Source organism: Arvicanthis niloticus, chromosome 8 (genome assembly GCF_011762505.2).
Source record: "Arvicanthis niloticus isolate mArvNil1 chromosome 8, mArvNil1.pat.X, whole genome shotgun sequence".
Lineage (NCBI taxonomy): Eukaryota > Metazoa > Chordata > Mammalia > Rodentia > Muridae > Arvicanthis > Arvicanthis niloticus.
Genome location: NC_047665.1, coordinates 5,859,076 through 5,884,734, shown reverse-complemented (window position 1 = coordinate 5,884,734; position 25,659 = coordinate 5,859,076). Strand labels below are relative to the sequence as shown.

The 25,659-nt window shown below is 42.1% G+C and overlaps 1 protein-coding gene across 4 annotated transcripts in view; it reads right to left on the bottom strand.

Moving 5' to 3' along the window:
• The window catches only part of Ubqln1 (ubiquilin 1), a 39,660-nt gene that overhangs the window by 2,222 nt on the left and 11,779 nt on the right, over nucleotides 1-25,659 (bottom strand). The window contains exons 2-10 of one of the 4 annotated variants that reach the window (XM_034509863.2): nucleotides 20,891-21,042; nucleotides 18,985-19,100; nucleotides 16,490-16,752; nucleotides 15,228-15,386; nucleotides 14,845-15,088; nucleotides 5,149-5,291; nucleotides 2,833-2,916; nucleotides 1,616-1,731; nucleotides 1,281-1,446 (exon numbers count right to left, since the gene is read on the bottom strand). In XM_034509863.2, the coding sequence (XP_034365754.1) occupies nucleotides 1,281-1,446; nucleotides 1,616-1,731; nucleotides 2,833-2,916; nucleotides 5,149-5,291; nucleotides 14,845-15,088; nucleotides 15,228-15,386; nucleotides 16,490-16,752; nucleotides 18,985-19,100; nucleotides 20,891-21,042 (1,443 nt within the window). The remainder of the gene's footprint in view (nucleotides 1-1,280; nucleotides 1,447-1,615; nucleotides 1,732-2,832; nucleotides 2,917-5,148; nucleotides 5,292-14,844; nucleotides 15,089-15,227; nucleotides 15,387-16,489; nucleotides 16,753-18,984; nucleotides 19,101-20,890; nucleotides 21,043-25,659) is intronic. The other 3 variants (XM_076938915.1, XM_034509864.2, XM_076938916.1) reach the window with 3 other exon arrangements.

Sequence of the window (25,659 nt, the reverse complement as noted above, 5' to 3'; positions counted from 1 at the left end):
CTGGCCAGGGGTGGCACACGCCTTTAATCCCAGCACTTGGGAGGCAGAGGCAGGCAGATTTCTGAGTTCGAGGCCAGCCTGGTCTACAGAGTGAGTTCCAAGTCAGCCAGGAATACACAGAGAAACCCTGTCTCGAAAAACCAAAAAAAGGGTTGGAGAGATGGCTCAGTGGTTAAGAGCACTGACTGCTTTTCCAGAGGTTCTGAGTTCAATTCCCAGCAGCCACATGGTGGCTCACAACCATCTGCAATGCAATCTGATGCCCTCTCCTGGTGTGTCTGAAGAGAGTGACAGTGAACTCACATATATAAAAATAAATAAATAAGTCTTAAAACAAAACAAAACGCCTTACAGGCTGTGGTGAGCACACAAGGGCTTTGGATTTGGTTCCCTGAAGCCCCCTCTCTCTTCCCACACAAAGGGTAAAACAAGCTTAATAAATTTCACTACTTCAGAGACTTCCGAAGTAGCAGGAACCATGCACAGACAGTTTAGAATTAGCCACTTTCTCTGTATTAATACTAACTGTACTTCAACTGCAACACCGACTACCCTGATAGCACGGCTTCTGCCCACAGCAGCTGCTCCATGAGCTAACTGTAGTTACAGATGCTTCTGAGCCACCCGCCTGCCATATGCATGCTGGGTAAAGTATCTGGGTGCTCTGGAAGCAAGGCCAGTGCTATTAAGATCTGAGCCAGGGACTGGAGAGATGGCCCAGCAGTTAAGAGCACTGGCCGCTCTTCCAGAGGACCTGGGTTCAATTCCCAGCACCCACATGACAGCTCACAACAAAATAAGCAATTAAAAAAAAAAAATCTGAGCCAGCCTTCTCTCCAGGCCCCTTTAATGGTAAATTCTTAGTAAAGACAGTGAGTGTTTATTACTAAGGGGCCCACCACACACAGGAAGTGCTGGAGCAGGAGACAGGCTCTAATAGGAAGCCTAGACAGAGCTGTTCCCTAACACTGACAATTGTTTTAGATTCTCCTGATAAAACCCAAAACTAACAACAACAAAAAACCCCAAACAGACAAACAAAACCCTCATGTTTTATAAGGCTACTTCTAAATACTATACCATTAGATTGAAGAATTCTTTTCCTTGTTATGTGATATAGCAACAAAATTAACAATTTCTGTAATGTCTGTTTTGTTTTTAGATTTATTATCCTTGAATAGTACTTTTCATTACTCTGAACAGGAAGTGGCTGCTGCTTTCTTTTGCCTTTTTTTGCAAATTTGAAAGAGGGCAAAGTTTGTAGGGAAAAGCATCTTCACCTGAGGATTCACCCCAGCCAGGGCCTGCAGCATCTGCTGGATAAACTGCTGGTGGCCTGGCTCAGCAGCGCCCCCCTGGGGGTTCGTGTCCTCACCAGGTGCAGTGCTAGGTGCATTGGTTCCTGAAGAGCCTCCAGAATTGCCTGCTGCCAAGCCAGAAGTAAACCTAGGGAAAGCACAGGCAACCCCATTAGGTTACACTTACATAATATTGGCTAGGTTATTTTCTTAAAAACAAGCAGATGTAACTTTGAAAAGTGACTAAAAACAACTCAATAACCAAAATAAAAGGCAGAATGGTATTAAATCTAGAATTCTCAGAGAAACGAACTTACCCTGGGATGAGTCCAGGAGCTTCTGTGGCCAGTGTCTGCAAGCCCTGCTGAATCTGCAGCAGTGCCTGCATGGCTCTAGGGTTGGACATTGCCGAGAGTGTGTCAGGGTTCTGCATCTGAGGAGCAAGGAAGCCCAGTGGTTACCAAAGAAGTGAAAGCAAGGCAGGTGCATATTTCCAACTCTGCAACATTTCTGAAGAAAATCTAAAACCTTACACCCAGACACCATATTCCTTCCCAAAATGAACACAAACCCTCCTCTTTGACAGCAAATTCCATACACAAACTATTACTCATTCACTAGCAAGCTTACCACAAAAGTCATTTACAGAGCGAAACAAGAAGGAACAATCCCAGAAGCCACATGTCCCCTTTCTCCATCAGAAGAAAAAATTTTCTATGCAATTCCAAATGCAAATTTATTAGATGGTGGTAACCTGGTGACCATGCCTTGTCTACTGCTAATCTAACACTCTTACCGGTGAGTCGGCATCTGAAACAACCGTTGCAAACCTGAAATCAATGCAGCGTCCCTGGTTTAACGTCTTTCTTGGCTTTCAAATCCCCACACCTGACAGACAAGAAGGAGCTTCTGCTATGCAGTAGACCAAGGACAGTCACTAACTGTGGGTAATGACTTGCTGCCTAACAATGATTTCAATCAGGTAAGAACCCCAACAACTATCAGTTTCAAAAACACCAACACCACTTTTATGTTTCTAAATAGCACTGTGACAATCTTGGGGAATGTTTTTTTAAACCTTCCTAAGGTGACAACACTGACAGTCGTAACCTTACTAATTCTGAGTATGAGGAAATGAGGTCTATCCCAGAGAACAAGCATTCTACTAATTTGGAAGAAAATGAGACATTACAACAAAAGCCAACCTGAGGGTATGACTTTCCTATCACTCAAAACTAGTCCAAACCATACAGTGTACATAAAGATGCACTTCAAGGGTAGCACAGTGAAGGGAAATGGCCTAGGATAGCAACAAAGCGCTCAGAACCCTAAATCCTCATGAGAAAAGCAACATGGTTCTCTCCTCACAGGAGGAGTGACGCGGGCTGGGGAGTGTCAGGCTCCGTGTCTCCAAGTGGGTGGAATCCCACACTCCTGTGCACTGTGCTACCTATCAGCCAGGGAGAAGGACACGCTCACCATCAAACCTTTCAAGCAGATCATTACAAAGACAGCAGTGTCTTCTCTTACTCACTTGTTGGAGGAAAGTTGGGAGCTGTTGTCTCATTTGTTCTTGAAGCTGAGGATTTCCAGCAAATAGGGGATTATTCAGCATCATCTATGGGGCAAGTATTCAAACAATTGTAACTGGACATATCTGAAACAAGTAATGTACCTGGTTTAATATTCTACCTTCCTCCAAGTGCCTAAACTGGCACTTAAGAGGGAGGGAGAACAGAAATGATCGAGGGCAGGAAAGCTCTATCCACGAGGAGCTGAGGGGAAGGAAGGATGGAAAAAGAAAGAAGGAAGAAAGGAAAGAAGGAAGGAAGGAAAGAAGGAAGTCAGGCAGGCATCTTCTCTCTCAATGAGAATGGTGGGTGGCGGGTAACATGCAGTGCCCTAAAACATAAAAGCAATTGTTTTGTCTCCTTTTCCTTGAACACAGGTGAATCTCTACCTTTGAAAGGAAAAAAACCTGGGAGTACCAGGTCCTCAGGAAGATGTGCTTTCTGCTACACTAAAAGAAACATCGGTACGTAACAGCCTAAACATGGCTTGCTTAGAAACCTCAACACACAAACAGCAAGCACAGAGAGCCCACGTATCTCCCTGCCCACTACTAACAGTTGATGTTAGGTCCAGAATAACCACAAAACAGCAATCAACTTGCCAGAGAAATGGAGCTGCTAGATGAAAGCCAGCCCAGACTAGCACCAACAGTCCTCTGGGGAATGCTTCAATACCTGAGACGCAAAGATAGAAATCCAACACCAAGACTAGCGTCTGGATTCCACCTCACCAGCACCAGCACCACGGGAGAAATGTGGACACCTAGCCTTCAGCGGGTGACCAGTATTAACATGAGGTGACTGCCTGAAGGTAAGACCATCATACACAATAAACAAACTGGAATCTACAAAGTTCAAAAAAGACAAATTGCATATTGTTTTCCAATGATTACTGATGGCCTGTTTACCTGTCCAAAGTCTGGGGAGGAAATCATTTTTGCCCTCAATTAGGCAACCACACTAAATAACAACTTTATGTAAATCCTGTTTAAAAAAAAAAAAAAAAAAAAAAAGATTTCTCCCCTCCCTCCTTCAAAGTGGATTGTTTAATTTCAACCTCATCTAACCAGGAAACAGTTGGTGTCTTCTGGACACAGAGTGCTTTAGAGTAAGCAGTAAATGACTAGGAGCTCCTCCAGGGCAGGGATGCTGCTTTTTAACTCTTCCAGGCAAACGTAAAGGCTGTTAACCAGTTACCATATTTACTTTCATCTTAAATGACTCAACTAGTATAGAAAAAACTACACACACACACACACACACACAATCTTTTTATTTATTATACTTATTATATTTCCCTAACTTACCTGAACCTCCATTCCACAATTAAGTTTTTATATTTAAAATATTTTAAATATTTAAGTTTCAAAAGAATAAACACTATAAACTTGAACAGCTGATGTCAGAGCACACTGTAAGCTTTAAAGTATTCTATCAGAAGAGGCATCACCTCGCATTGCCAGGACTTTGCTTTCCAGTTAGCAGACAACAGGTGTGCAGGCCCCAGGTTCTCTACAGACAGAGTGTGCTCACTAAAGAGGAGCGGTAAAGATAAGGCACACACTCAGCGTTAACTGAATACAGACTTGAAAATACAGGTCACTTCCCACACCTCCACATCGCAAGGACCCAAGTGACAAAGTGCTTAGCACACACACAAGTACACAACAACACGTAACATGCACATTTTAAGATTAACATTATCCAGAAGCATTGTTCTTTAATTATTTTTTGTTGTGTAAGTCATCACCAAGGATCCTACCTCGACGACATCTGCTATGTCCTTGTATCAGTGTGGCTGCAGGATTTTGAAAATAAAAACCATTTCATTCATCGTAATGAAGAAGTTTTTAAACGTAAATGAGAGTGCTGTAAAGGAAAGCAGTCTAACTTTCTAGAAGCAGTGACCACGGTGGGTGGGTGCTCACAGTCCGCTCCACACCCTCCAGCTGTTCAGGCACAGCAAGGGTGCTGCTCTATATCTAGGTACACGTCCACCACTCAGAGAGCTAGCACCAAACAACACACACACACTCGGGAGCAGCAGTGATCAGAGCAGATTCTCTAAAAACGTCTGGTTTTGTTTTTAAAAGCACATCTCATCAACAAATAGCAGAAATGAGGTTGTTTCAAGTATATCTGAACTAAAACTGCCCCCAAAGCTGGAGGTGCAGTCTGTCTACATCTGTAGTATTCTGAGAGAGCACAAGACAATGTGCCAAGAGTAGAACTGTGGGACTCTTTAGTTCAGAATACTGTTGAGTACAGTGAAAGCTCACCTGTGCAGCAAGCTCGGGGTTCTGGCTCAGTGACTGCATCATGCTCCTCATGTACGGGGCAGACAGCATGTTCTGCATGAGCTGCGGGTTTTCAGTTATTTGTTGCAACAAGCTTTGCATTCCTGGTGTGTTGAACATACTAGCTAAAATTTTATTTACAAAAAAACCAAAAAAACAAAAACACAGATTAAGACATCCATTTATGTTTTAAGACACAGTGTATATTGTTACTTTATGCCCCCCCACTTCACTTCTTCACACTTAATAAGTATTGATACCTAAATAAAGTTGCTACCCAGTACTAGTTACTAAGCTCAGTTTTCAGATCAACCTATATTGTCTCAATAATGGCTCCAAGGCACAAGAATTCTGACACTGGCACTTCAGAGGCACAAAACAAGAACAAGTACACTTCCTTCAGATAGGGAGAGAACAGTCCTGAAACAGCACGGAGAGGGGAAATGCCAGTATAACGCTGACTGAACTATTTCATGCTTCATATCCATTCTGGTTTTTGAACTAATGCCCCTTTACCTGGCTTAAAACACTTAAATATTTCCATTTATCTTTCCCATTTGCTGTGAGTCCTGTGTTTGCCGTGTTCCTATATTTTCAAGTTTCAAGTCAGCTTTTCCACTCTCTAAAGTTCAAAAATATCTTAAGCTTCAGTCTACAAAATCCATCTGGCTTTCACAATCTGTCTTTATATAGCCCACAAAGTGAATACTGTTTTTACATTTTTACAGTTAAGAGAAAAACGTCTACAAATAAATATTTATAGAAATGTGGAAACTACTAAAATTCAAATTCAAAAGTGACATAAGTATTGTTTTGCTGATTCCACTGCTGGGTACTTTCACACTAGGAAGGCACAGGGGCGCGCTGAACCGGCACTTGTGAAGCCACCCTGCTTCCTTCATTCGACCTTGCTGTGCCACCTGAAACCGGTCACTGTAGAATCTTGTTTTTAATTACAAGTGCAAATTAATCATGCAAGAAGTCAAACAAGAGAAGCAAACTGTTAACATTGTGCGGTCAAGGCACAGTAGATAGAGTGTGAATTACTCTACCAAATGAGATGGCAAACCCCGTTACACATAGAAGAGTGCAACAGACACAGTTGACTGGACACATGGCAAACTCTGTTATGTATCAAACAGTACAACACGCCCAGGCACTGTTGACTGGACACATGGCAACATCCCAGCCCAGCACCACAGCACTCAGAAGGATGAGGTAGAATGCCACGTTCCAAGCTGGTCTGGGGTCCATAATGAGACCCTGTTTCAAAAAAAAAATGAAGCAGGGCCAAGAAGATGGTTCACAGTAGTTGGTTGCTATTCCAGAGGAACCAGGTTGAAATCCCAGGATCCACATGACAACTCACAAGCTCCCATTAACTCCAGTGCTAGATGCAAATTCCTTTTCGGGCCTCCTCAGGCACTGCATGCACAAGGTAGAGACACATATAGCAGGCAAATCCCCACACATAATATTTTTTTAAATAGATATTTAAAAACAACAACAAAACCAAAACCCAACAGCAAACCAAGAGTCCTCATCCACAGGGGAACAACAATCAGAAACATTACTACACAGTTAATGAAGTCTATCATTAGAGCTACAGTCTTCACTCGTGTAGCAACCAAGTGGTTTGCAGGGGGCTGTTTGCCATCAAAGGAGTCATGTATCTGAGTAACCAGTTCACAGTTAGTTATATCTAGATTGCACATGCAAATGGGGAGAACAGATTTTTTTTTTCTTTTTTAGAATTAAGGATAGCGGGCATGGCATCAATAATTAAACTAATAAACAATAGTATTGATTCTGAGTAGTTACTTCTTGGTTCTTAAAAGTTAAAAGGACATTGCTGATAAGAGTCCTGTTCTAGACTGTAAGGGACCACAAAGTGTGAACCGACAAAGAAGTTTAACTTCTAGGCTGGAGAGTGCTCCTGGTTAAGATATTTGCTGCTCCTGCAGATGTCACAGGTTCCACCCTAACACTCCTATAAAGGCTCACAAGCATCCCAGGGCATCCAATAGGTACACACAGTATACATACACGTGTGCAGGCGCAACTTCCATACGCTTAAAGTAAAATCTTAAAAAACAAAACACATCTCAGCTTTTCACAGAACCAAGACTATTTTCTCTTTCTTTATTTTGAGACAAGGTCTCTGTATAGCCTTGGCTGTCATGGAACCCACTCTGTAAAACAGACAGACTTCAAGCTCACAGAGTTCTCCTGAGGGCTGGGACTAAAGGTGTGTGCCACCACCAGTTGAAGAGTATTTTCAAGGCTGCTGAGGATCTAGTGTTTGAGGCTAGCCCGAGCTGCAGTGAGTCTCAATTCTGCCTACTCATGTGTAAAGCCCTAAAACATTACTTTATTGTTTACATGAAACCCCTGCCAGCTCCTGCTCTAAGATCCCCTCACGTTCAGAGCTAACATGCACAGGCCAAGTGTCAAGAGCATCTATCACCTGTGCATGAGGTGTGCAAGCCTGCACTGGAAAAAAAAAAATCAGTCTTTCTGCTATTTAATTTCTTTTGATGGACACTCTCAACATTAAAGTGTTAAAAGCATCAAGATGTTACATTAAAAACCCAACTTAAAAGTTGCCAAGTTGTCACTGTAGACAACCCGTTATTACAAAAACAAAACCAACAGCCTCCTAGTGAGGCCATCTGATTAAAGTGGCTGCCTGGAGCCATTAAATCGAGAACACTTCATCTCCTTCCAAAGATAAGAATCAAAGCACAGAGCGATTTCTTGATTTAAAGATGGCGCTGTTCCAGCTTTTATGAGACCTGTCTTGTCTTCAGAAACCTCATGACACTCTGGAACTAAATTCTGTACCCAGAATATCATTTCATATCATAATATTCCTCTGGCAAACTACAAGAATCCTTTACTTACTGCAAGTCCTCCCTTTGTAATTAAGGACATTTCTTCCATGATCCAACTTCTTCCTATTTATATGCCAAGTACTGGCACTTGGTAGGGTCTGTAGGTACTCCTAGGAACCCACAAGAGAGAGGTGCTTGGTCCCTGGCACATGGCCCTTTGAAAAGTGTTGGGACCATCAAACAGATGGAACGTCACAGAGGAGGGTAAGTCACTGGGGCTGACTGAAGGGTAGGCAGGGCCCTCAGCCCAAGTCGAAAGCACAGTAATCCAGTTGTAATCCACTACTGTAAGAAATGAGCAGGACTTAAAGTCAACTTATAACCAGCTTGGGCCTTACCTCCTGTGTCTAGATACACAGTAACTATACAAGAGAAAACTAGAAATGCCCATGAAAGACGCTGAGGTAGCAAGGCTCTTTTAGGTACACTAAGGTGAAGTTATCCCTTCTATGTATAAAACATGCCTGTTCTTCTAGGTTTAATTTGTTTTTTCTCCCCTCACCAAAGACCCTCTGTTTAGTCCGGGCTGACCTGAAACTCACTCTGTAGACCAGGCCACCCTTCATTTGCCCCTCTGCCTCCCAAATGCTGGCCTTCACCAAACCTGGCCTCCTTTAACTCTTTTAAATCTACTCTGTCAAATGATATTTGGTTAAAGGAATAGAATCTGAGTTGTACTTCTGGCCCTGGGTGGAGACACCAATCACCATGCAGCATTAACTTTCTGGATAGATAATTACATATTCATACAATTTATATATATATATATATATATATATATATATATATATATATATATATATTATATATAATATTTATGCAAAGATATAATTATTATCTTCTTTAAGAGTTAATTCAAGTGAGGGCTGGAGAGATAGCTTAGTGGTTAAGAGCACACACTGTCTGCTCTCTAGAGTCCTGAATTCAATTCCTGGCAACCACATGGTGGCTCGCAAGCATTTATAATGTGATCTGATGGCATGCAGGTGTACATGTAGATAGACTACTCATATATACTAAATAAATGAAAATAATTTTTAAAAAGTTAATCAAGTGATCCTGCCAGTAACATGAACAAAATACCCACCACCAGCAAAACGCATATCCTAGAGGCTTTAGACATACCACCATTGCTCGGCAGTGGTGTCGAACACATTTAATTCCAGCACTTGGGAGGCAGAGTCAGGTGGATTTCTGAGTTCGAGGCCAGCCTGGTCTACAGAGTGAGTCCCAGGACAGCCAAGGATATACAGAGAAACCCTGTCTCGAGAAACAAGCAAGCAAGCAAGCAAGCAAGCAAGCAAAAAAAAAAAAAAAAAAAAAAAAACCAAAACCAAACAAAAGAAATACCACCATCTCCACAAACATGTAGTTCAACAAAAATGGTCCCCTTAGCCACTGTTTACTGACATCTCTTAAGGATGTTTCATCTTTTTAAATTTTTATTTTATTTTTATTTATTTTTTAAAAAAGATTTATTATGTATACAATGTTTTGCCTGCATGTATGCCTGTACACCAGAAGGGGACACCAGACCTCATTGTAGAGGGTTGTAAACCACCATGGTTTACATGGTTTCTGGGAATTGAACCTCTGGAAAAGCAGCCAATGCTCTTAACCACTGAGCCATCTCTCTAGCCCAGGATGCTTCATCTTCTACAACACTGTCTGAATTCATTCTATGGAAAGCAAGAACAGGAAGTCAAGGGGGGGCGGGGAGGGGTAATGTTCCCAGTAACACCACAAACCCTAGAAACTTCACATACACAGGGACCTTGAAGCTCACTGAGACTTGCTAGTGAAAGGGTATGGTATACTACACGCTTCCAGGCTCTGTATGAGCCAGTGAAGCACGTGTTAAAATAAGAAACGCTAGATTTTATGCCAAGAATGATAAAAGGAGAAAGCATCAGAAACTCGCTCGCAGAGAGAGTGAAAGTGTACTTGTCAGCAAGAAGACAGCAGAGGTCAGAGTCATGAGCTGGAGAAGCCCTAGATGCTATGAGCCAAAGAATGCTCCAAGAAATGTACCAGTGGGAGTCTAGCTTATGAGGTTTCAGGAGAACAAGGACACAAGGAAAACCAGGCTACATGTCTTTCCTTCATGGCAAAAGATCTGGTGGTACTCTGCCTTGTCCCAGAGAGTTGAGTGAATTAAAATCTTGAGACAGGACAGCATTCAGCCTTGGCCAGAAAAGAGTTCACAGTTACAAAGAAGCAATTGCCATTGTTAAAGAAGTCAGAACCATTATGGCTTGGCATTATGGGGGTACGCCCATAATGAGAGCAAGACCCCACTCACCTAAAGGTCACCATATCAAAATCCAAATGTATTTGAAAACAGAAGTCTAACATCACTGACCCTCACATGAAGGTCACTGCAGCCATGTCCAAGAAAACCAGGCTACATGTCATTGTCATCAGAACTTGGCATTTCCTTCCACATGGTACTGGTTTGTAGTCATGAAATAAATATGCAAGAGTTAGAGGGTCATGCATCTGGATCAAGGTGAGAGGGGGGAGGGAGGGAGGGAGGGAGAGAGGGAGAGAGGGAGAGAAGAAGAGAGGGAGAGACAGAGGGAGAGGGAAAGCCAAGGCTAGTCCCTGAAAGGAGGCTCTGACAGACTACCATGAGTAGTCAAGTGAAACCCAAATTGGTGAGGAGACCTCAGATCACAGGACACGCACCAGGGGAAGGTGCAAAGACAGAGTGGAGCTGATCTATTTAAAGAGGTTATGTATGCTGTGGTGGCAGGGCTTGCAGGGAACCCAAATGATTACAACACAATCCCCAAAAGCCAAACATGAACCTGCAGAATTTCGTGTCTGCATCCTGAACAAAAATTAATTCAAAATGATCAAAACCTTTATGTTTAACCCACAACCTTTAAGTTGCTAAGAAAACCACTCTAAGACATAGGCACAGGCATGGATTTCTTAGCAGGACTCCAGCAGCACAGGGAATAATCACAAGCTGGCAAGGAGACGAGATGAGATTAAGACACTTCTTCTCAGCAAAGGAAACACCACTGGGGGTCAAGGAGAGGTCTATGCCAACTACAGACTGTATGGGATTAATACTGAAACTACATAAAGAAACACAAAATTAAACAATAAACCTCAAATTACCCACTCAGTAAGTCTATCCAATAATAAACCGGGTAGACAATTCTCAAAAGACACAAGTACCTGGAAAAGTTCAGCATCCTTAGGTATCAGAGAAATGCAAATTAAGACTGCTTTGAGATGTAGCTCACTCCAGCTAGAATGCTTGAGAATAACTCTGGGGAGGATGTGGGCAAGGAGCACTCAGTCACTGCACAAGGGAGCATGGACTTGTGCAGCTACTATGGAAACCAGTATCTAGGACCCTAAAAGACTGAACACAGATAGTCATGAGCCAGCTGCCCCACTCCTGGGTAAGCAACGGTGCTGTGCTTTCACAACTGCCAGGCTGGAGCCAGCCGACGCATCCCTCAGCAGACAAGCGGATACAGACCATGTGCAACGCGTGCAGCAAGCAGAAAGGCTGTAAAGAAAACTGCCACCATGACGTGTGTAGGGATGTGTATGGAAGCAACGAGAAATCCTTATGTTAAGTGAAATGAGCCAGACTTAAAGCCTTTCTCTCACATGTGGGATTAGCTATGAAGTTGTGCTTGTCTGATTCTATCTAAGAGTGCTTAAACCAAGAACTAAAAAGGGACTCAAGAGAGGGGAGGAAGACATCTTAATGGAGGCAGGAAAAGCTGAATACACATAATAAAAAAAGCAGAAACTGGGATTAAGTGGGAGAAAGGGAAAAAAAACAGTTTGGCAAGATAGGACATGAGGAAGGATAGCAGGAAAGGAAAAGAAGAAAAACGGATAATGACTCATGCACAGAGATGCTACTTACTGTAGAACCCAGTGCTTTTTTTGCTCATCTAAAAATAACAAACTAGCTCCCCTCTCCAACAGATCTTATACCTCACCACAAAAGACTTTAGTTCATGAGGTCTGACATTAAGAAAAAGAAACCTGGCTTTTCCAAGGGGTGGGAGTCAGGCACTGTTACCTACGATGGTCTTGAACTCCCAGATTCAGGCAGCCTCCCCAGCTCAGTGTCCCTAGTAGCTAGATGATGGTCCCCAACCTGGCTGCAGAAGCCTGATGTAAACATATCTGGCAGTGGCCCTGCTTCAGCCCTCTGGCCCTGGCCTTTGAACTGATCTTTGAAAATCCATAGATACGAATGGTAAGACCAACAAGAAATCAGGAAATGACAACAACTTCTCTTGATACTCACTATCTTATTAGGACTAGTGAACACACAACTGCTTTTAAAATCTTCAGTCAACTCTCTTACTGATAATGTACATAGATAATTAACTATCTTGTATGTAAAAATTTCCTTCAGAAAACAAAACAAATCTTTCACATAACAACAGGAATGAACCCAGGAAAGAAGTATCTAACTAGAAGAGTCACAAGCAAAGCTGTTAACTGAAAAGCAACTGGAGAGCTGAACACCTCAATACCCAGATCGCAGCCTTCACGAAATTACTGGTCAGCCTAAAAAATGGCCACACATCTAACAGCTGTCGCATGAAATATTAAAAAGCAACCCACGCCAGCACGGGCTGTGCTCTAATAGCCTGCTCTCCCCACCCCAAAGTCCCTAGACAGAGGCCACTCAACTCTAGGTTCTCTTGCTTCAGGATCCTGCGGGCATTCCCAGCCACCCCCACTGTGGCTGTCAGAAATCCCCGAAACCCGGCAACAATCAATACTCTAGAGGCTTGTAATTTATTAGTCGATTTATATTAGTAATTTCTCAAATCACAAATCGCCCGCACAATGAACTCAGAGTCAATTGCTACTGATCTACGCTGCCCACCTAGACTGGACAAATCGTCCTGTATTCATCCCTTCTAGGGCATTCATAGCTTCCTGTGGCTATTTAAAGGCGCGGGGATCTGGGTCATCCTTCTCTTCCTCCCTCTTCCTTCCTTCTCACTGTGTGTCCCTATCTGTCCCGTCTCTAAAGCTCCTGCCCGCCTTCTTTACTCACTGCCCAACCACAAGCTCTGGCCTGATCTTGTGCCCGCCCTCACCTGAGTACAGACAGCAATCCAAACAGTCCCAAGATTTGGTTCAAAAAGCCAGAGCAAAACTCAAAAAAGCAAAACAAATCATATTCAGCTACAACCAGGATCCCAGCAACAGCAATTACCTAAGGGTGACATCAAGACCAGTCTTTCCAGAAAATATCGACACACCCTTATCTGGCTATGCCCACACCTTCATTCGTGAGGAGCCTTCATTCACGAGTGTCACCAGCACCCCCATTCCTACTCAGCAGATACCACAATTTCCAAGTCCATTCTAGCTTCTGCTAAAATCAACACATAGTGCTTTTATCTTATCTGAAAAAAAATCTCCATTTTGCTATCCAAGCTTCGTGCCCAATTCCTATGGCTCCACATCCCTACTTATGGTAATAACGCTGCATGCCCCTGGAAGGAAATACTTTTCGGCAAATCGGAGACATACACAGAATAGATTAATTTCAAAACCAGTGCAGACAGACACAAAAGAACTATACACCAGGTCATCTATTTCTATGAATTCCTAGAGCTAAAGATCACTTAAGTGACAGAGAAAGAGTGAATGAATGAGATGCATGTTTGAATTAGTATATTAGACATCTAAATCTGAATTTCTTCATGTTATATCCTGTGTGTATTTAAAACTAATGAGGACAATGTTTTATTTCTTCATCAGTAAGTGGATACGTGGCTTTATATTCCTATTTTTCAGTCACTCAGCCATTATTTCATAAGTCTTGGGTTACTCAAATGACTTCAGAATCAAGTTCATTAATTCTGACTCCCCCAGCATACTAGTTACTTTTTCTTTTCTTTTTCTTTTCTGTTGTTGTTTTTTTGTTTTTGAGACTGGGTTTTTCTGTGTGTAACTTTGGTTGTTCTTGAACTCACTCTGTAGACCAGGCTGGCCTTGAACTCACAGAGATTCTTCTACCTCTGCCTCCCAAGTGCTGGGATTTTTAAAGAGGAATTTATTATGGCTCCTGATTCCAGAGACTTCAGTCCACAACAGCAGGGAAATCTTGGCAAAGAATGACAGTTCCCATTATGGCAATCAAGAAAGGAGCAAGGGGGAGACAAAGGCAAGGATCCCATCCCACCCCCAGTGACCTGCCCACCCCCCAAATTTTCAAAACCTTCCTTAATGGTGACAACACCTGAGGCCTTAACACATAAACCTAGGAGGGGCATTTCATTCCAAACCAAAATACCCAGGGCATGTTCTTCCAATAGCAACCAGGATTTCACTGTCATCTTAAAATATTAAAAAATTCCTCTTTTTGAAATTTTCCCAGGAATGAGTTCTAGAGAGCTTCTGTATAGCAGACATGGTGACATGGTAACTACGTTTGATCATGTCACAATGAACACACAGATCAAGACATATTATAGGACTAGAGACAGAGCAGCAGTAAAGAGAACCTGGTTCAATCCCCAGCACCCGAGTGATGGCTCATAATCATGTACAACTTCAGTTCTAAGGCCATCTGACAATGCTTTCTGATTTCCAGGGGCTCCTGTACACATATGGCATGCACACACATGTTCAATATCAATTCTACCCCTCAAACAATCCTAGAAGCCTGCAACCAGAGTCTTCATAAAGGATGTGCACAGATGCAGGAACAGCATCAGCCACACAGATCCATCAACAGCACCAGCACCAGCCTCATTATCAATGTGCGCACTCCTACCTCCTGCGCCAGGCACCAAGCTTGGCCCCGAGGTGCTCTGTCCAGCGGTGGTACTGGTGGCAGTGCCAGCAGAGGAGCTCACGGTGTTAGTGGTGCTGCCAGTGCTACCTGAGGCTGGTGAGCTCTGGGAAGTCTGCGGAGCCCACGGGTTGGGGAGTGGATCCCTATTTTCTGTTCGAGAAGGCTGAGTCCCTTCTGCTGAGGACGAACTGCTCACTAAGGAAGCAAATGGATTACCACCAAACTGTAATCAAAGAAAAACATTAATTACGGAATTATTTTTCAGGGAAGCCACATTGTCCATATAGCAGTAACCCCAACCACAGACTATTCATGTTAGACAACAACGACTCTTAGGCCTGAGCCTGGGAGTGAGTGCTCACCTGCTCTTGTGCGGCGTTCAGCATAGGCTCCTGGATATCTGTGTACATGCGCCGTAAGGCATTGTAGCCCCCAGGAATACTTTCTAGGTTGCTCAAGGCTCGGTCCTGGTTTCTCATCATTTCCTGCATCATTGCTGGATTTCTGGCAAGTTCTAGTGTCTAAGAAAAAAATCTCCAGTTAAAAAAAAAAGCAGTGAAATATTCAAGGAATTCCTTCACGCTCAGCTAATGCTTGCGGGAAGCCGCTGACTTGGACTAGCTCCTGTGCTGGGCCCCAGGAAACGGAAGGGAGGCACTTGTGCTACGTACCAGGCAGCCACGCTGAACTTTTAAACAGCTATTTTAAAAAAGTCAGCATCACAGCTCTATCAGGAAGGCGACTGCCCAGCGCTGCCTGCCTCTGCATCCTCGACAGTTGTCTACCTGCTAAAAGCCTGACCTCACTTGCTCAGTTCGTGGACACACTGATTCTATTTTAAAGAATGAGGTGTCATCCAATTCTAGAATCAAAAAAGCCAATTAAGAGTTTTAAACCAATCTTGCTATACTTAAATTAGTAAAATATTTCTTAAAATTCCTTGTGGATTTCATCTCTAAATACAACATATATTCATATGCCATCACCAAGTAGTTTAAGTAAACAGGCCATCTCCAAAAGTGAACTTAAAACCACACCCCCACCTCCACCTCACAATTTTTGAAACAGGATTACTCTATATAGTCCTAGCTGTTCTAGAACTCACTATGTAGACCAGGCTGATCTCAAACTCAAGAGATCCTCCTGCCTCTGCCTCCTAAGTACTGGGATTAAAGCTGTGCGCCACCAGACCCAATCTAAATGTTTTCACTGAAAATTTTGTTCATACAACATATTTTAACGGGCTTTCCCCTCCTCAAAACTGTTTTCTGTTTCATTTTAAATGTGCAAGGAGCTGGACGCTGGCATCACCTCTCCACCCTGCACTCTGGGACCTTTCTCCCCCCATAGCACCAAGGAGAAATTGGCACAAAAAGTCTGTCTTCTAAGGAGGGTTTGTAAAGAATTTTCAAGCATAGTACAAAACTCAGAATTCAGACAAATGAAATCAATATTGTTTTGCTGACTTTCCTTAAACAATGGTTGGGATTCTCTTTAACTTTATAATAAATACACAAGGCAGTCTCTGGAACTACAGAAACTAACGTTTTATATATACATACACACATACATGCACACACACCAACACTTTTCAGTTAGTGACAAGAACTACTTTTCTCCATACTTGTCTCATTATATCTGGATTGTTAAGCATATGGCTGATCTCTGGGTTCCTCTGGATCAACTGCTGCATCTGTGGGTTGGCCATGATCAGCTGCCGCATCAGGTCAGGGTTCGAGAGCATGCTCTGGACAAAGGGGTTCTCCATGATCTGTACCATCATCTCAGGGTTGGACAGCAGCTGCCGCTGCATCTGGCTCTGCAGTTCAGAGAAGTTGGTGGTGTTTAAACCCAAGCTACTAAGACCTGCAAGTCCTCCAAGTCCGCCTAAAAGAAGATAAAACATACATGAAAATCAGAAGTTTGTGCTAACCTATGAAGAATCATTAACTCTATATTTTAAAAACCATTTAAAACAATTCCTGTCACTCATTTCTATAACATTATACTTACTATCACAGTATTCAGCTTCAGCTCCTATGCTGCGGCTTACATAGGAAGTGTACCCCAAAGCCTTCACCCTCAGCTGGTGACACAGATGAGGTGATCACGGTGGTAATGAGCTATTCCATACAATACATTTGAAGGGATTTCCTGTTGCTACAGATAAGGGACTTAGACATGTGTATTAGGAGGACATACTTGTACTCCCATATTGGACAAAGAAATCTGCATGTACATCCTACTAATAGCCTACAACACACACGGCAAACGGTTTGTTCAGAGTTAACCTCAACCACTGAAGCCGAGAGGCTCTTGTTAATATAACCCCGATACCAGCAGACATTAATGATTCCGTGTTTCAAGACTGTTTGAACCCAGACAACCATGAATAGGGGACAAATGAAAGGGATAACACGGGAGGCAGACACTTGGTCCAGTCGCAACTGCTGAGTATCTGACTAAAGGGAAATCTGAGCTCTAAAAGAATCAACCACCTTGTTTCTGCTCTCCCCAACCCCATATAATTTGCTGGCAGAAAATTAGATGTGGCGAATTACCAGCTCTGAAATAAAGCACAATTTATAGACTCAATTTGCCTCTTCTCATGTGCCTTTGGGGTGGCAGGCAGAAGCTTCAAGACAGTGGAGACACCATGAGGGATCAGCTCTCTGCTGCACCATCCTTGCCACACCACAGGCCTTTAACCAGCAGCAGGCCAGCAGCTGAAACCATGTGCCATGTGCTAAAACAAACTGCCTCACTTCAACTGCATCTCTCCAGTGTTTGTCACGGTGGACAGCCCCCCAACCGCAAACATGTACTACAATCAAAATTAGTCAAATTTTCAACTTTAATATTTAACAAAACCAACCAGACATTTAAAAAAATCTCTCTAATATAATAAAACATATTTATTCCTTCTTGATCTCTCAAATGGTTCCTAAAAGCTTAGGTAGTCTTTCTGAGTGCCTTTTGTTCTACACAACAGGCCCCACAGATCACTACATTGATGAGGGGTAAGACTCAAAGTGCCCTGGGAGTGACAGGAAGATGATGGAGCTGGTCATCAAATAGCCTAGTGGATTAAAGGTGAAACTTTTAATCCCCATCCACCAGTCATGGAAGGAGAAGAGTGCAGCAGCTGGGAGGCTCATCTTTGTGTAAACCACTAGACAGTCAGAGGGCTGGTAAAGACATTTAAGATGGTCTTCAGCCCAGCCTGTGCCACCTTCACAACATTTTTCCTCAACAAAATCTCAGCATTTGCAACTGAATGAAGAACAGCAGGGTAGAAGGCAGGGTAGGAGGCAGGGAGGAGAGGAGAGTGGTGGGGCTGATAGAAAAGATGCTTCTCTACTGGTACTCAGGAAACAGTTCTCTCATGTGTTTAGGTCATGCCCAAGATTTTTTATGAATGAGTGTCTGGCCTGCGTGTTTGTTGTAGGTACCACATGCATACCTGGTGTCCCCAGGATCAGAAAATAGTTCCAGATCCCTTGGAACTTCAGTTACAGATGGTTATGAGCCACAGAATGGGTACTGGGAACTGAACATGGGCCTCTGAAGAGCAACAGGGAGCCACCTCTTACCCAATGAGCTCTCTCCAGCCCCTAGGATAGTTCATCCAGAGGGATGCCATGTACCTACAGTCTCCACACCAGCAAAGCCAGTGTGGGAAGAGTTCAAGGGGGGCTCAGGCGACATTTGCAAGAGTTTTCTCAAACAAAACACAAGAGAAAACAATAACAAACAAGTAGGATAATTCCAGGTACCTTTCTTGTGTGAACGAAAAACATTATTAATGAATTCATCACAGCTATATCCTCAGATGCAATTATGTGGTGTTCAGATTACTATGTATACATTGGCTACATCCTTTTATTATAAAGTAAAGGCTTATCACTAAATATAAGCCAAACAAATATACTTGTATCCCAAACTATCTTTAAAACACGACTACACATAAAACACAGTTACACATAAACCACATAAAGTTTAAAAAACTGTTTTGTTGAGTGATTTATGTCACTTTAATTAAACTGCCCTTGAAGGAAGAGAACATTTTATTTACTCTGTGTACACACACATGCACGCACACACGCATGCACAACTTACCTATGCCAAAGGAGCTGTTAGCAGCAGAACCAGATGTGGGGTTACTGTCAGGAGCTGGTGTACTGGTCACATTGCTTCCAGGGGTATTTGTTTGCTGAGCTGAATTATCTTGTGGCCTAGTGTAAATAATTAAATCACAATGTAAGATGCTCAACTCATTATTTTTAAAAGAATTAAAATTCCAATAGTCAGAAAAACCAAGGGCAAGCTCTTGTAAACAAAATGTCATCAATACTTTGCCTGAAATGACTGAGCATCACAAACAAATATTGGAAATATAGGAAAACTTTAAGAAATTACTACTGGGGCTGGAGAGATGGTTCAGTGGTTAAGAGCAATGACTACTATTCTAGAGGTACTGAGTTCAATTCCCAGCAACCACATCATGGCTCACAGCCATCTGTAACGGGACCCAATGCTCTCTTCTGGTGTGTCTGAAGACAGTTTCACTGTACTCATATAAATAAAATAAATAAATCCTTTTTTGAAAAAAGGGAAGAAATTACTACTATCTCTCTTCTCTGAATACAACACACATGAAGTGCTCTACTGCTTTCAATCACAGCGATCATATGGGAAAGGCCGACTAGTCGTCACATCACAGATGATAATGGCCACCAACACCCACAGAGTTCAAACAATCGAATTATCTTCTAGTTCCACAGTGTTAGGGGCAGTGTAACTTACACCCTTCAAACTGCTGAAGGTAAAGGACAAGGGGTGGAGCCAGCTTGTTCAGGTGGGTAGGGCTGGGGCTCTGACACTAACCACTGGGTCCCATCTTTAGAGTTCTTTAGAACAGCAGGTTTTATTAGAGAAGACTCTCTTATCTGACACCAATCTGATTATGGACCTTACTGCTTCATTTACTAATTACAAGGTCTATTGTTCACCTCAACATCTCAGAAATCATAATCTACCTCATACTTGCTCGACATCCCTGCACGAATCAGCATGCATGCGTATGTGAACTCTGTGCTACATCTCTGTCATGCAAGAAGTTATCAAGTATACAGAAGCACAGGAAGAACATGCTTCCTCATCAGTCTTGGGGGACCCAGCACAAAAGCCTGCCAGGGTATGCATGGCTGAGAAGCTGCTTCTAGAGCAAATGCTACAGCAAGCTCTTGTAAGATACGCTTCACCATGATGCTTTCAACTGCAGTCTGTAGCAAAGGAAGAGTTGGAAGAAGTACAAGCAAGATTGGCTGTTCACAGTGAGGTGTACCTGCAATCCCAGCCCTCGGGAGGCTAAGGCAGGAGGAGCAAATTCATCATTGGCCTGGACTAGACAGACCACCCATCTCTAAAAAGACTCAGGCTAGCCCTTGCTATGCAGCATGGCAAGTCAAGGCTAACCACAAAGTTAATACTAACAAAATGGCAAGTTTTGGGAGGTTCCAGTCATGTACTCCATTACACTATCTTAGATTATCTGTACAGTGCAATGAGATAAGAAAGTTCCAAACTGAAGTAAGTCTGATGAAGCTCTTACTAATGATGAAACAAAATTTTAGATGGTATTCAGAACAATAATGATAAGTTTCTTTCAAAAATTTATCACACATTAGTGATTTGTACTCTGCTAACATGTTACTGAAACCATGTCTAAAACAGTCCTTAAAGAGAACAGCTAAAACACCAAGTTGTTACCTTACTCAAAAATTGTCTACATAATAACCAGTTGGATTTTCTAAAGTATTAAATGGGGGCCTGCCCTGGAGCTGTACCCCAACCCTCCCCAAAGAACATTCACTTCACAGACATGCCGATACTAGTAAGACATGGAGTCACAATGTTGTTTTTCACCAAGCACTCAAGAAAAACAAAGAAAGGTACTTTAACTGTTTAAATACTAATAAGAAAAGGCCCCCAGAGCCTGAACTGGTTATTTACACAGACATACCTGTTCTGTGTTTTGATGACAAGGTGAACTGTAAGTCCATCATGAATCCCATGCTGACTCAAAGTATCTTGATCTTTTAAAATTTTTCCAGCAAATATCAACACAAGTTGGTCAATATGAGATTTGAAACGTTTAGAGATTTCTTCTTTAAACTACATAAGATAAAAAATAAATTACATATGTATTTTTTAATAACACAGAAGTTTGTACAGTACCACCCAGACTGGTTTGCAGAAGTTCCTCAAGAGGCCCTATTACAATTGCTGCATCTCCTCAGCGTGCTACCATCCTGTCTCTAACAGGAAGGACTCACTCCAGATGTCAGAGATGTGGCTGCTGCCCACTAAGACGGAGACAAGGTGTTTGCTTCCTTCTTTTGCCAACAGGACCAAATCTAGTTGGGGGTCACAAAGAGTCTTGCTAAACTCATTGTAGCTGTCTCCCCAATCTCCATCGTTAGTCCCCTTTCTTTTGAATTCCAACACACACACGGACAAGCTCATATTTGCAGCCATTTTTACTATCCTTATCACTTCTTTCACTCAATGTCCATTACCAAGCAGTACCACCGAAAGGCAAATAGTAAATAGGAAAATCTTTTCCAGAGACTCAAATAAACTGTAAACAGAGAAAGCACAAAGACAGTTGAAGAAGACTTTCCAGAACTGAAAACCAAAAGAAAACTTGGAAGAAATCAGGAAAACCCGGAGAACTGCTTGCTGGAGAACAGAACAGCCTAGCCTGCAAATCTAGAGAAAGAACAAGACACTACAGACAGATGCTTACTTAAAACGATCATTATTTCTTAAGTCTCTACTAAAATATTCAAAATATACAGACCTCAAATTAGAAAACCTTACAGTGGCCTGGGACTCCACATTAACAGACTACATCAGAGTGCCACAGTTGAAACCTAAAGAAGAAAATCACCTTGTCACAAGTCTACCCACTACCTTACAGAGGTGGGTTTCAATACAGAAACCAGCACTGACACAATAAAACATGTACACAGACATGACTCCAATGAGAAGGGTTCTGTGTTCCAGACCTGAAATACTTCTGGAAGCCGCTAAGTTGTCTTTAACATCAGTAAATGACCCTAATTTTAAAATACCCCAAATCTAAAATGTGCCAAAATAATCTTTTTCAGTGTTCTATTGCCACTCAAAGGTCTCAGATCTTAGACCAGCATCTGCATATCTAAGGCTTAAAAATCTCACAGGATCAGGGAAAGTTAAGTCAGAGAAAACACAGTCATATGTTATAATCAAAGTTGAGAAGCAGTGAGATGTAAAAATTCATAGCATTCTGTACATTTATAATGAACAAAACTCTCAAGATAAGTCTCAACACTGCACATAAACCTATCATTCTATTTGGTTGGTTTGCTTCTGAGACAGGATGTCATTGTAGCAGAGGGTGACCTCAAACTCCCAGCGAAGCCTCCTCAGTCATGTCACAGGCTTGAGCACCTCACCCAACAACCTGGATTTTACAACCTACCTTCTCAGTTCATACACACAACTAAACTTTTAAAAAGGCCAAAGAGCATATAAAATGTACCACAATAAATATTCTGGAACTTTCTCACCTGAGCTTTCCCCCTCTATTTGAAACTATATGATATATAATCTTTTTTGTTGGTGGTGATTTTTTGAGACAAAGTCTCTCTATATAGCCCTGGCTATCCTGGAACTCACTATGTAGACCAGGCTGCCCTTGATCTCACAGAAATCTAACAGCTTCTGCAGGTAATTAAAGGAGGGTGGCAGCAGACTTGGCTATGTGATGTATAATCTTTTTATTTCCAAGTGACTTTTAAAAAATCTTCAGAAAACACTATATTCTATAGCATTCTACATGGAAAGAACACAACTTAACCATCTGTTAGGTACACCTCCCTTCAGTGGTTATAAGAAATAATATAATGGATAAAGAAAAAATATTTTTTAAAAAGTTTTTATTTTTTATTTATTATATGTAAGTAAGTACACTGTAGCTGTCTTCAGACACCCCATAAGAGGGCATCAGATCTCATTAGGGAAGGTTGTGAGGAGCCACCATGTGGTTGCTGGGATTTCAACTTATGACCTCCAGAAGAGCAGTCAGTGCTCTTAACTGCTGAGTCATCTCACCAGCCCAAGAAAATATTTTTATAAGGCTTAAATTACAATCCATAAAATACAAGGACCAAGCACCATCAACGGTGGCCACTCTTCTGCTGCTCTTGATCCAGAGGAACTCGGCCGGCGATAAGGTTAGACACACACAAGAGCAGTGAGTGAGTGCTGTTCAAAGAGACTAAGACTTGAAGACAGAGAAAAGGGACTGAAGGCTTGGTCCCAAATGGTGTTAATAATAAATTGCTGCACAAAGTTTCCAACATAAATCTGATTTCAAGGCCAAACCGATATAGATCATACACAAAATAAATCAAAATTTATTAATTAAATGTGTAACCTTTATTATAGGCTTATTATAATAAACAAAATGCATTTAATACATAAAATGAGAAAGTTATCTAGATCATCTGTTTTAATCTTAACTCAGAAAGGCCCCGATCTCCCTCACATCCTGAAGTAAATAACTGGCTATAACCACTGGGCCATCGCGATGGCTCAATGCATCAATGTGCTTGCTGCCAAGCTCAACAACCTGAAATCTATGTCTGGAAACTTCATGGCAGTAGGAGAGACCTGGCCTTTGACTTCCACATGTGTATCGTGGCGCGCACGCACACAAACACACAAACACACAAACACACACACACACACTAATCAACAAGTATAATTACATAGCATTTTACAATGTTTGAAGATTTGAAGGTAAGATGCTAGATCTAAGGCATACTCCTACTTTGCCTCCAAATTCCAACTAACAGAATAGAATGTTTTTGAAGTTTTACTGAATTATCACTCACCAGGCATGGTGACACAAACCTTTAATTGCACCACAAAGGAAGCAGAAGCATGAAGCTCTCTCTCTCTGTGAATGTGAGGCCACCCTGCTCTACCTAGGAAATTCCAAAACAGCCAAAGCTACACAGTAAGGCTCTGTGAAGGGCCACTGCACAAGATAGCTTCGCTCTTTCTTTCTTTCTTTCTTTTTTTTTTTTTTTTTTTTTTTTTTTTTTTTTGTGACAGGGTTTCTCTGTGTAGTCCTGGCTGGCCTCGAACTCAGAAATCCGCCTGCCTCTGCCTCCCAAGTGCTGGGATTAAAGGCGTGCGCCACCACCGCCCTGCTAGCTTGGCTGTTTTTTAGGAAACCAAACACACACTCAGGATGAAATTCAGCAACCACTCCTTTATATTTCCAAACAACTTACTGTAAAACCTTCATGTCGATCTACAAAGGTTTCACTCATAATTGCCAAAAACTGGGAGGAGCAGAGTTAGTCCTCAGTAGATAACCTGTAGTACATTCAGATAAGCACCAAAAGGAAGTGTACTCCAAGGTCATGAAAGGATATGGAGGAACTTTAAAACTCAACAGGACCTACTATGTGACTCCAACTCACTGGCCAAGCCCAGGACCTTCTACAGGCTAGGCAAGTTCTCTTCTACTGAGTAGCAGCGTCTCCCAGGTCCCACCTGTTTGCACTTAATTATAAACTTTTTTTCCAAAGGGAGAACTAGTGAACTAGAGTTTCATATCCAGTAAAAATCCCTCAGAATTAAACTGAAATGTAAAGGCAAACAGAGTAGCTCACAGGACCTTTTTCTTACTCACATAAACACAATGTGACACCTAGCAGGCAGGCAGTTTAGGAAATGTAACAGGGTCCCTTAGGGACAAGAAAATTATCCTGGATGAAGGAATAAAAATGAAAAACTGTACAGACAATTCTTCATCAAAGCCAATTTTATGAAGTCCTTATATATATTATCTTGTGTCATTTGACAGGGACCAAAAAAGAGAAATGTGTGTGATCCAGGGCCCACAGAGTTAAGAGCTCCTGGATCTATGTATTATTCTACAAGTAGCAAGTACTTCCTGATGGGAACAATTTATAAACTCCATAAAGAACTCTCCAAAGGACATAAAAATAGTATATACCTATCAACCTAATAAACAGGCAACAGGAATAAGGCAAACAACTTGATCTGAAAGCAAAAGGAGAAAAAGTGTACACAACAGGCAGGATAAACAGAAACCAACGTCCCCAGGACTACACTGCTGGATTTAAAACATGACTTCTTCATGCTGCCAAAGAGAGGGAATGAGGACTAGGGCTGCAGCTGATCAGCTGGGCCAGTGCTTGCCTAGCACAGGGATAACACCGCCTGCCAGGTTAAATCCTCAGCATCCCATCAGGCGTTTGGAGGGAAGAGAGTAATAACATGGACATCTTAGGGAGATGTGGTGATCCCCTTTGAGCTCAGCACTTGGGAGGTAGAGCCAGGTGGATCTCTTTAAGATGGAGGTCTACACAGTAAGACTGGTCTGCATGTACATGTGCCTGCACAAACACACACAATTGTAAAAAATAAATAAATAAATAAATAAATAAATAAATAAATAAAACAAGTGACCAACCCATTTCCAACAATAACCATCTTTTGAATCACATTTAACAAAACAGGCTGACAGCGGTCAAAACTCATTGACACATTTCACAAATTGGAATCTTATCAAGTAGTACTCCAGTGACATTTGATCAAACACAAAAGACACCACTTCCTAAGTGAACAAAAAATATTTAACTTCTCTCTCTCTCTCTCTCTCTCTCTCTCTCTCTCTCTCTCTCTCTCTCTCTCTCTCTCTCTCAT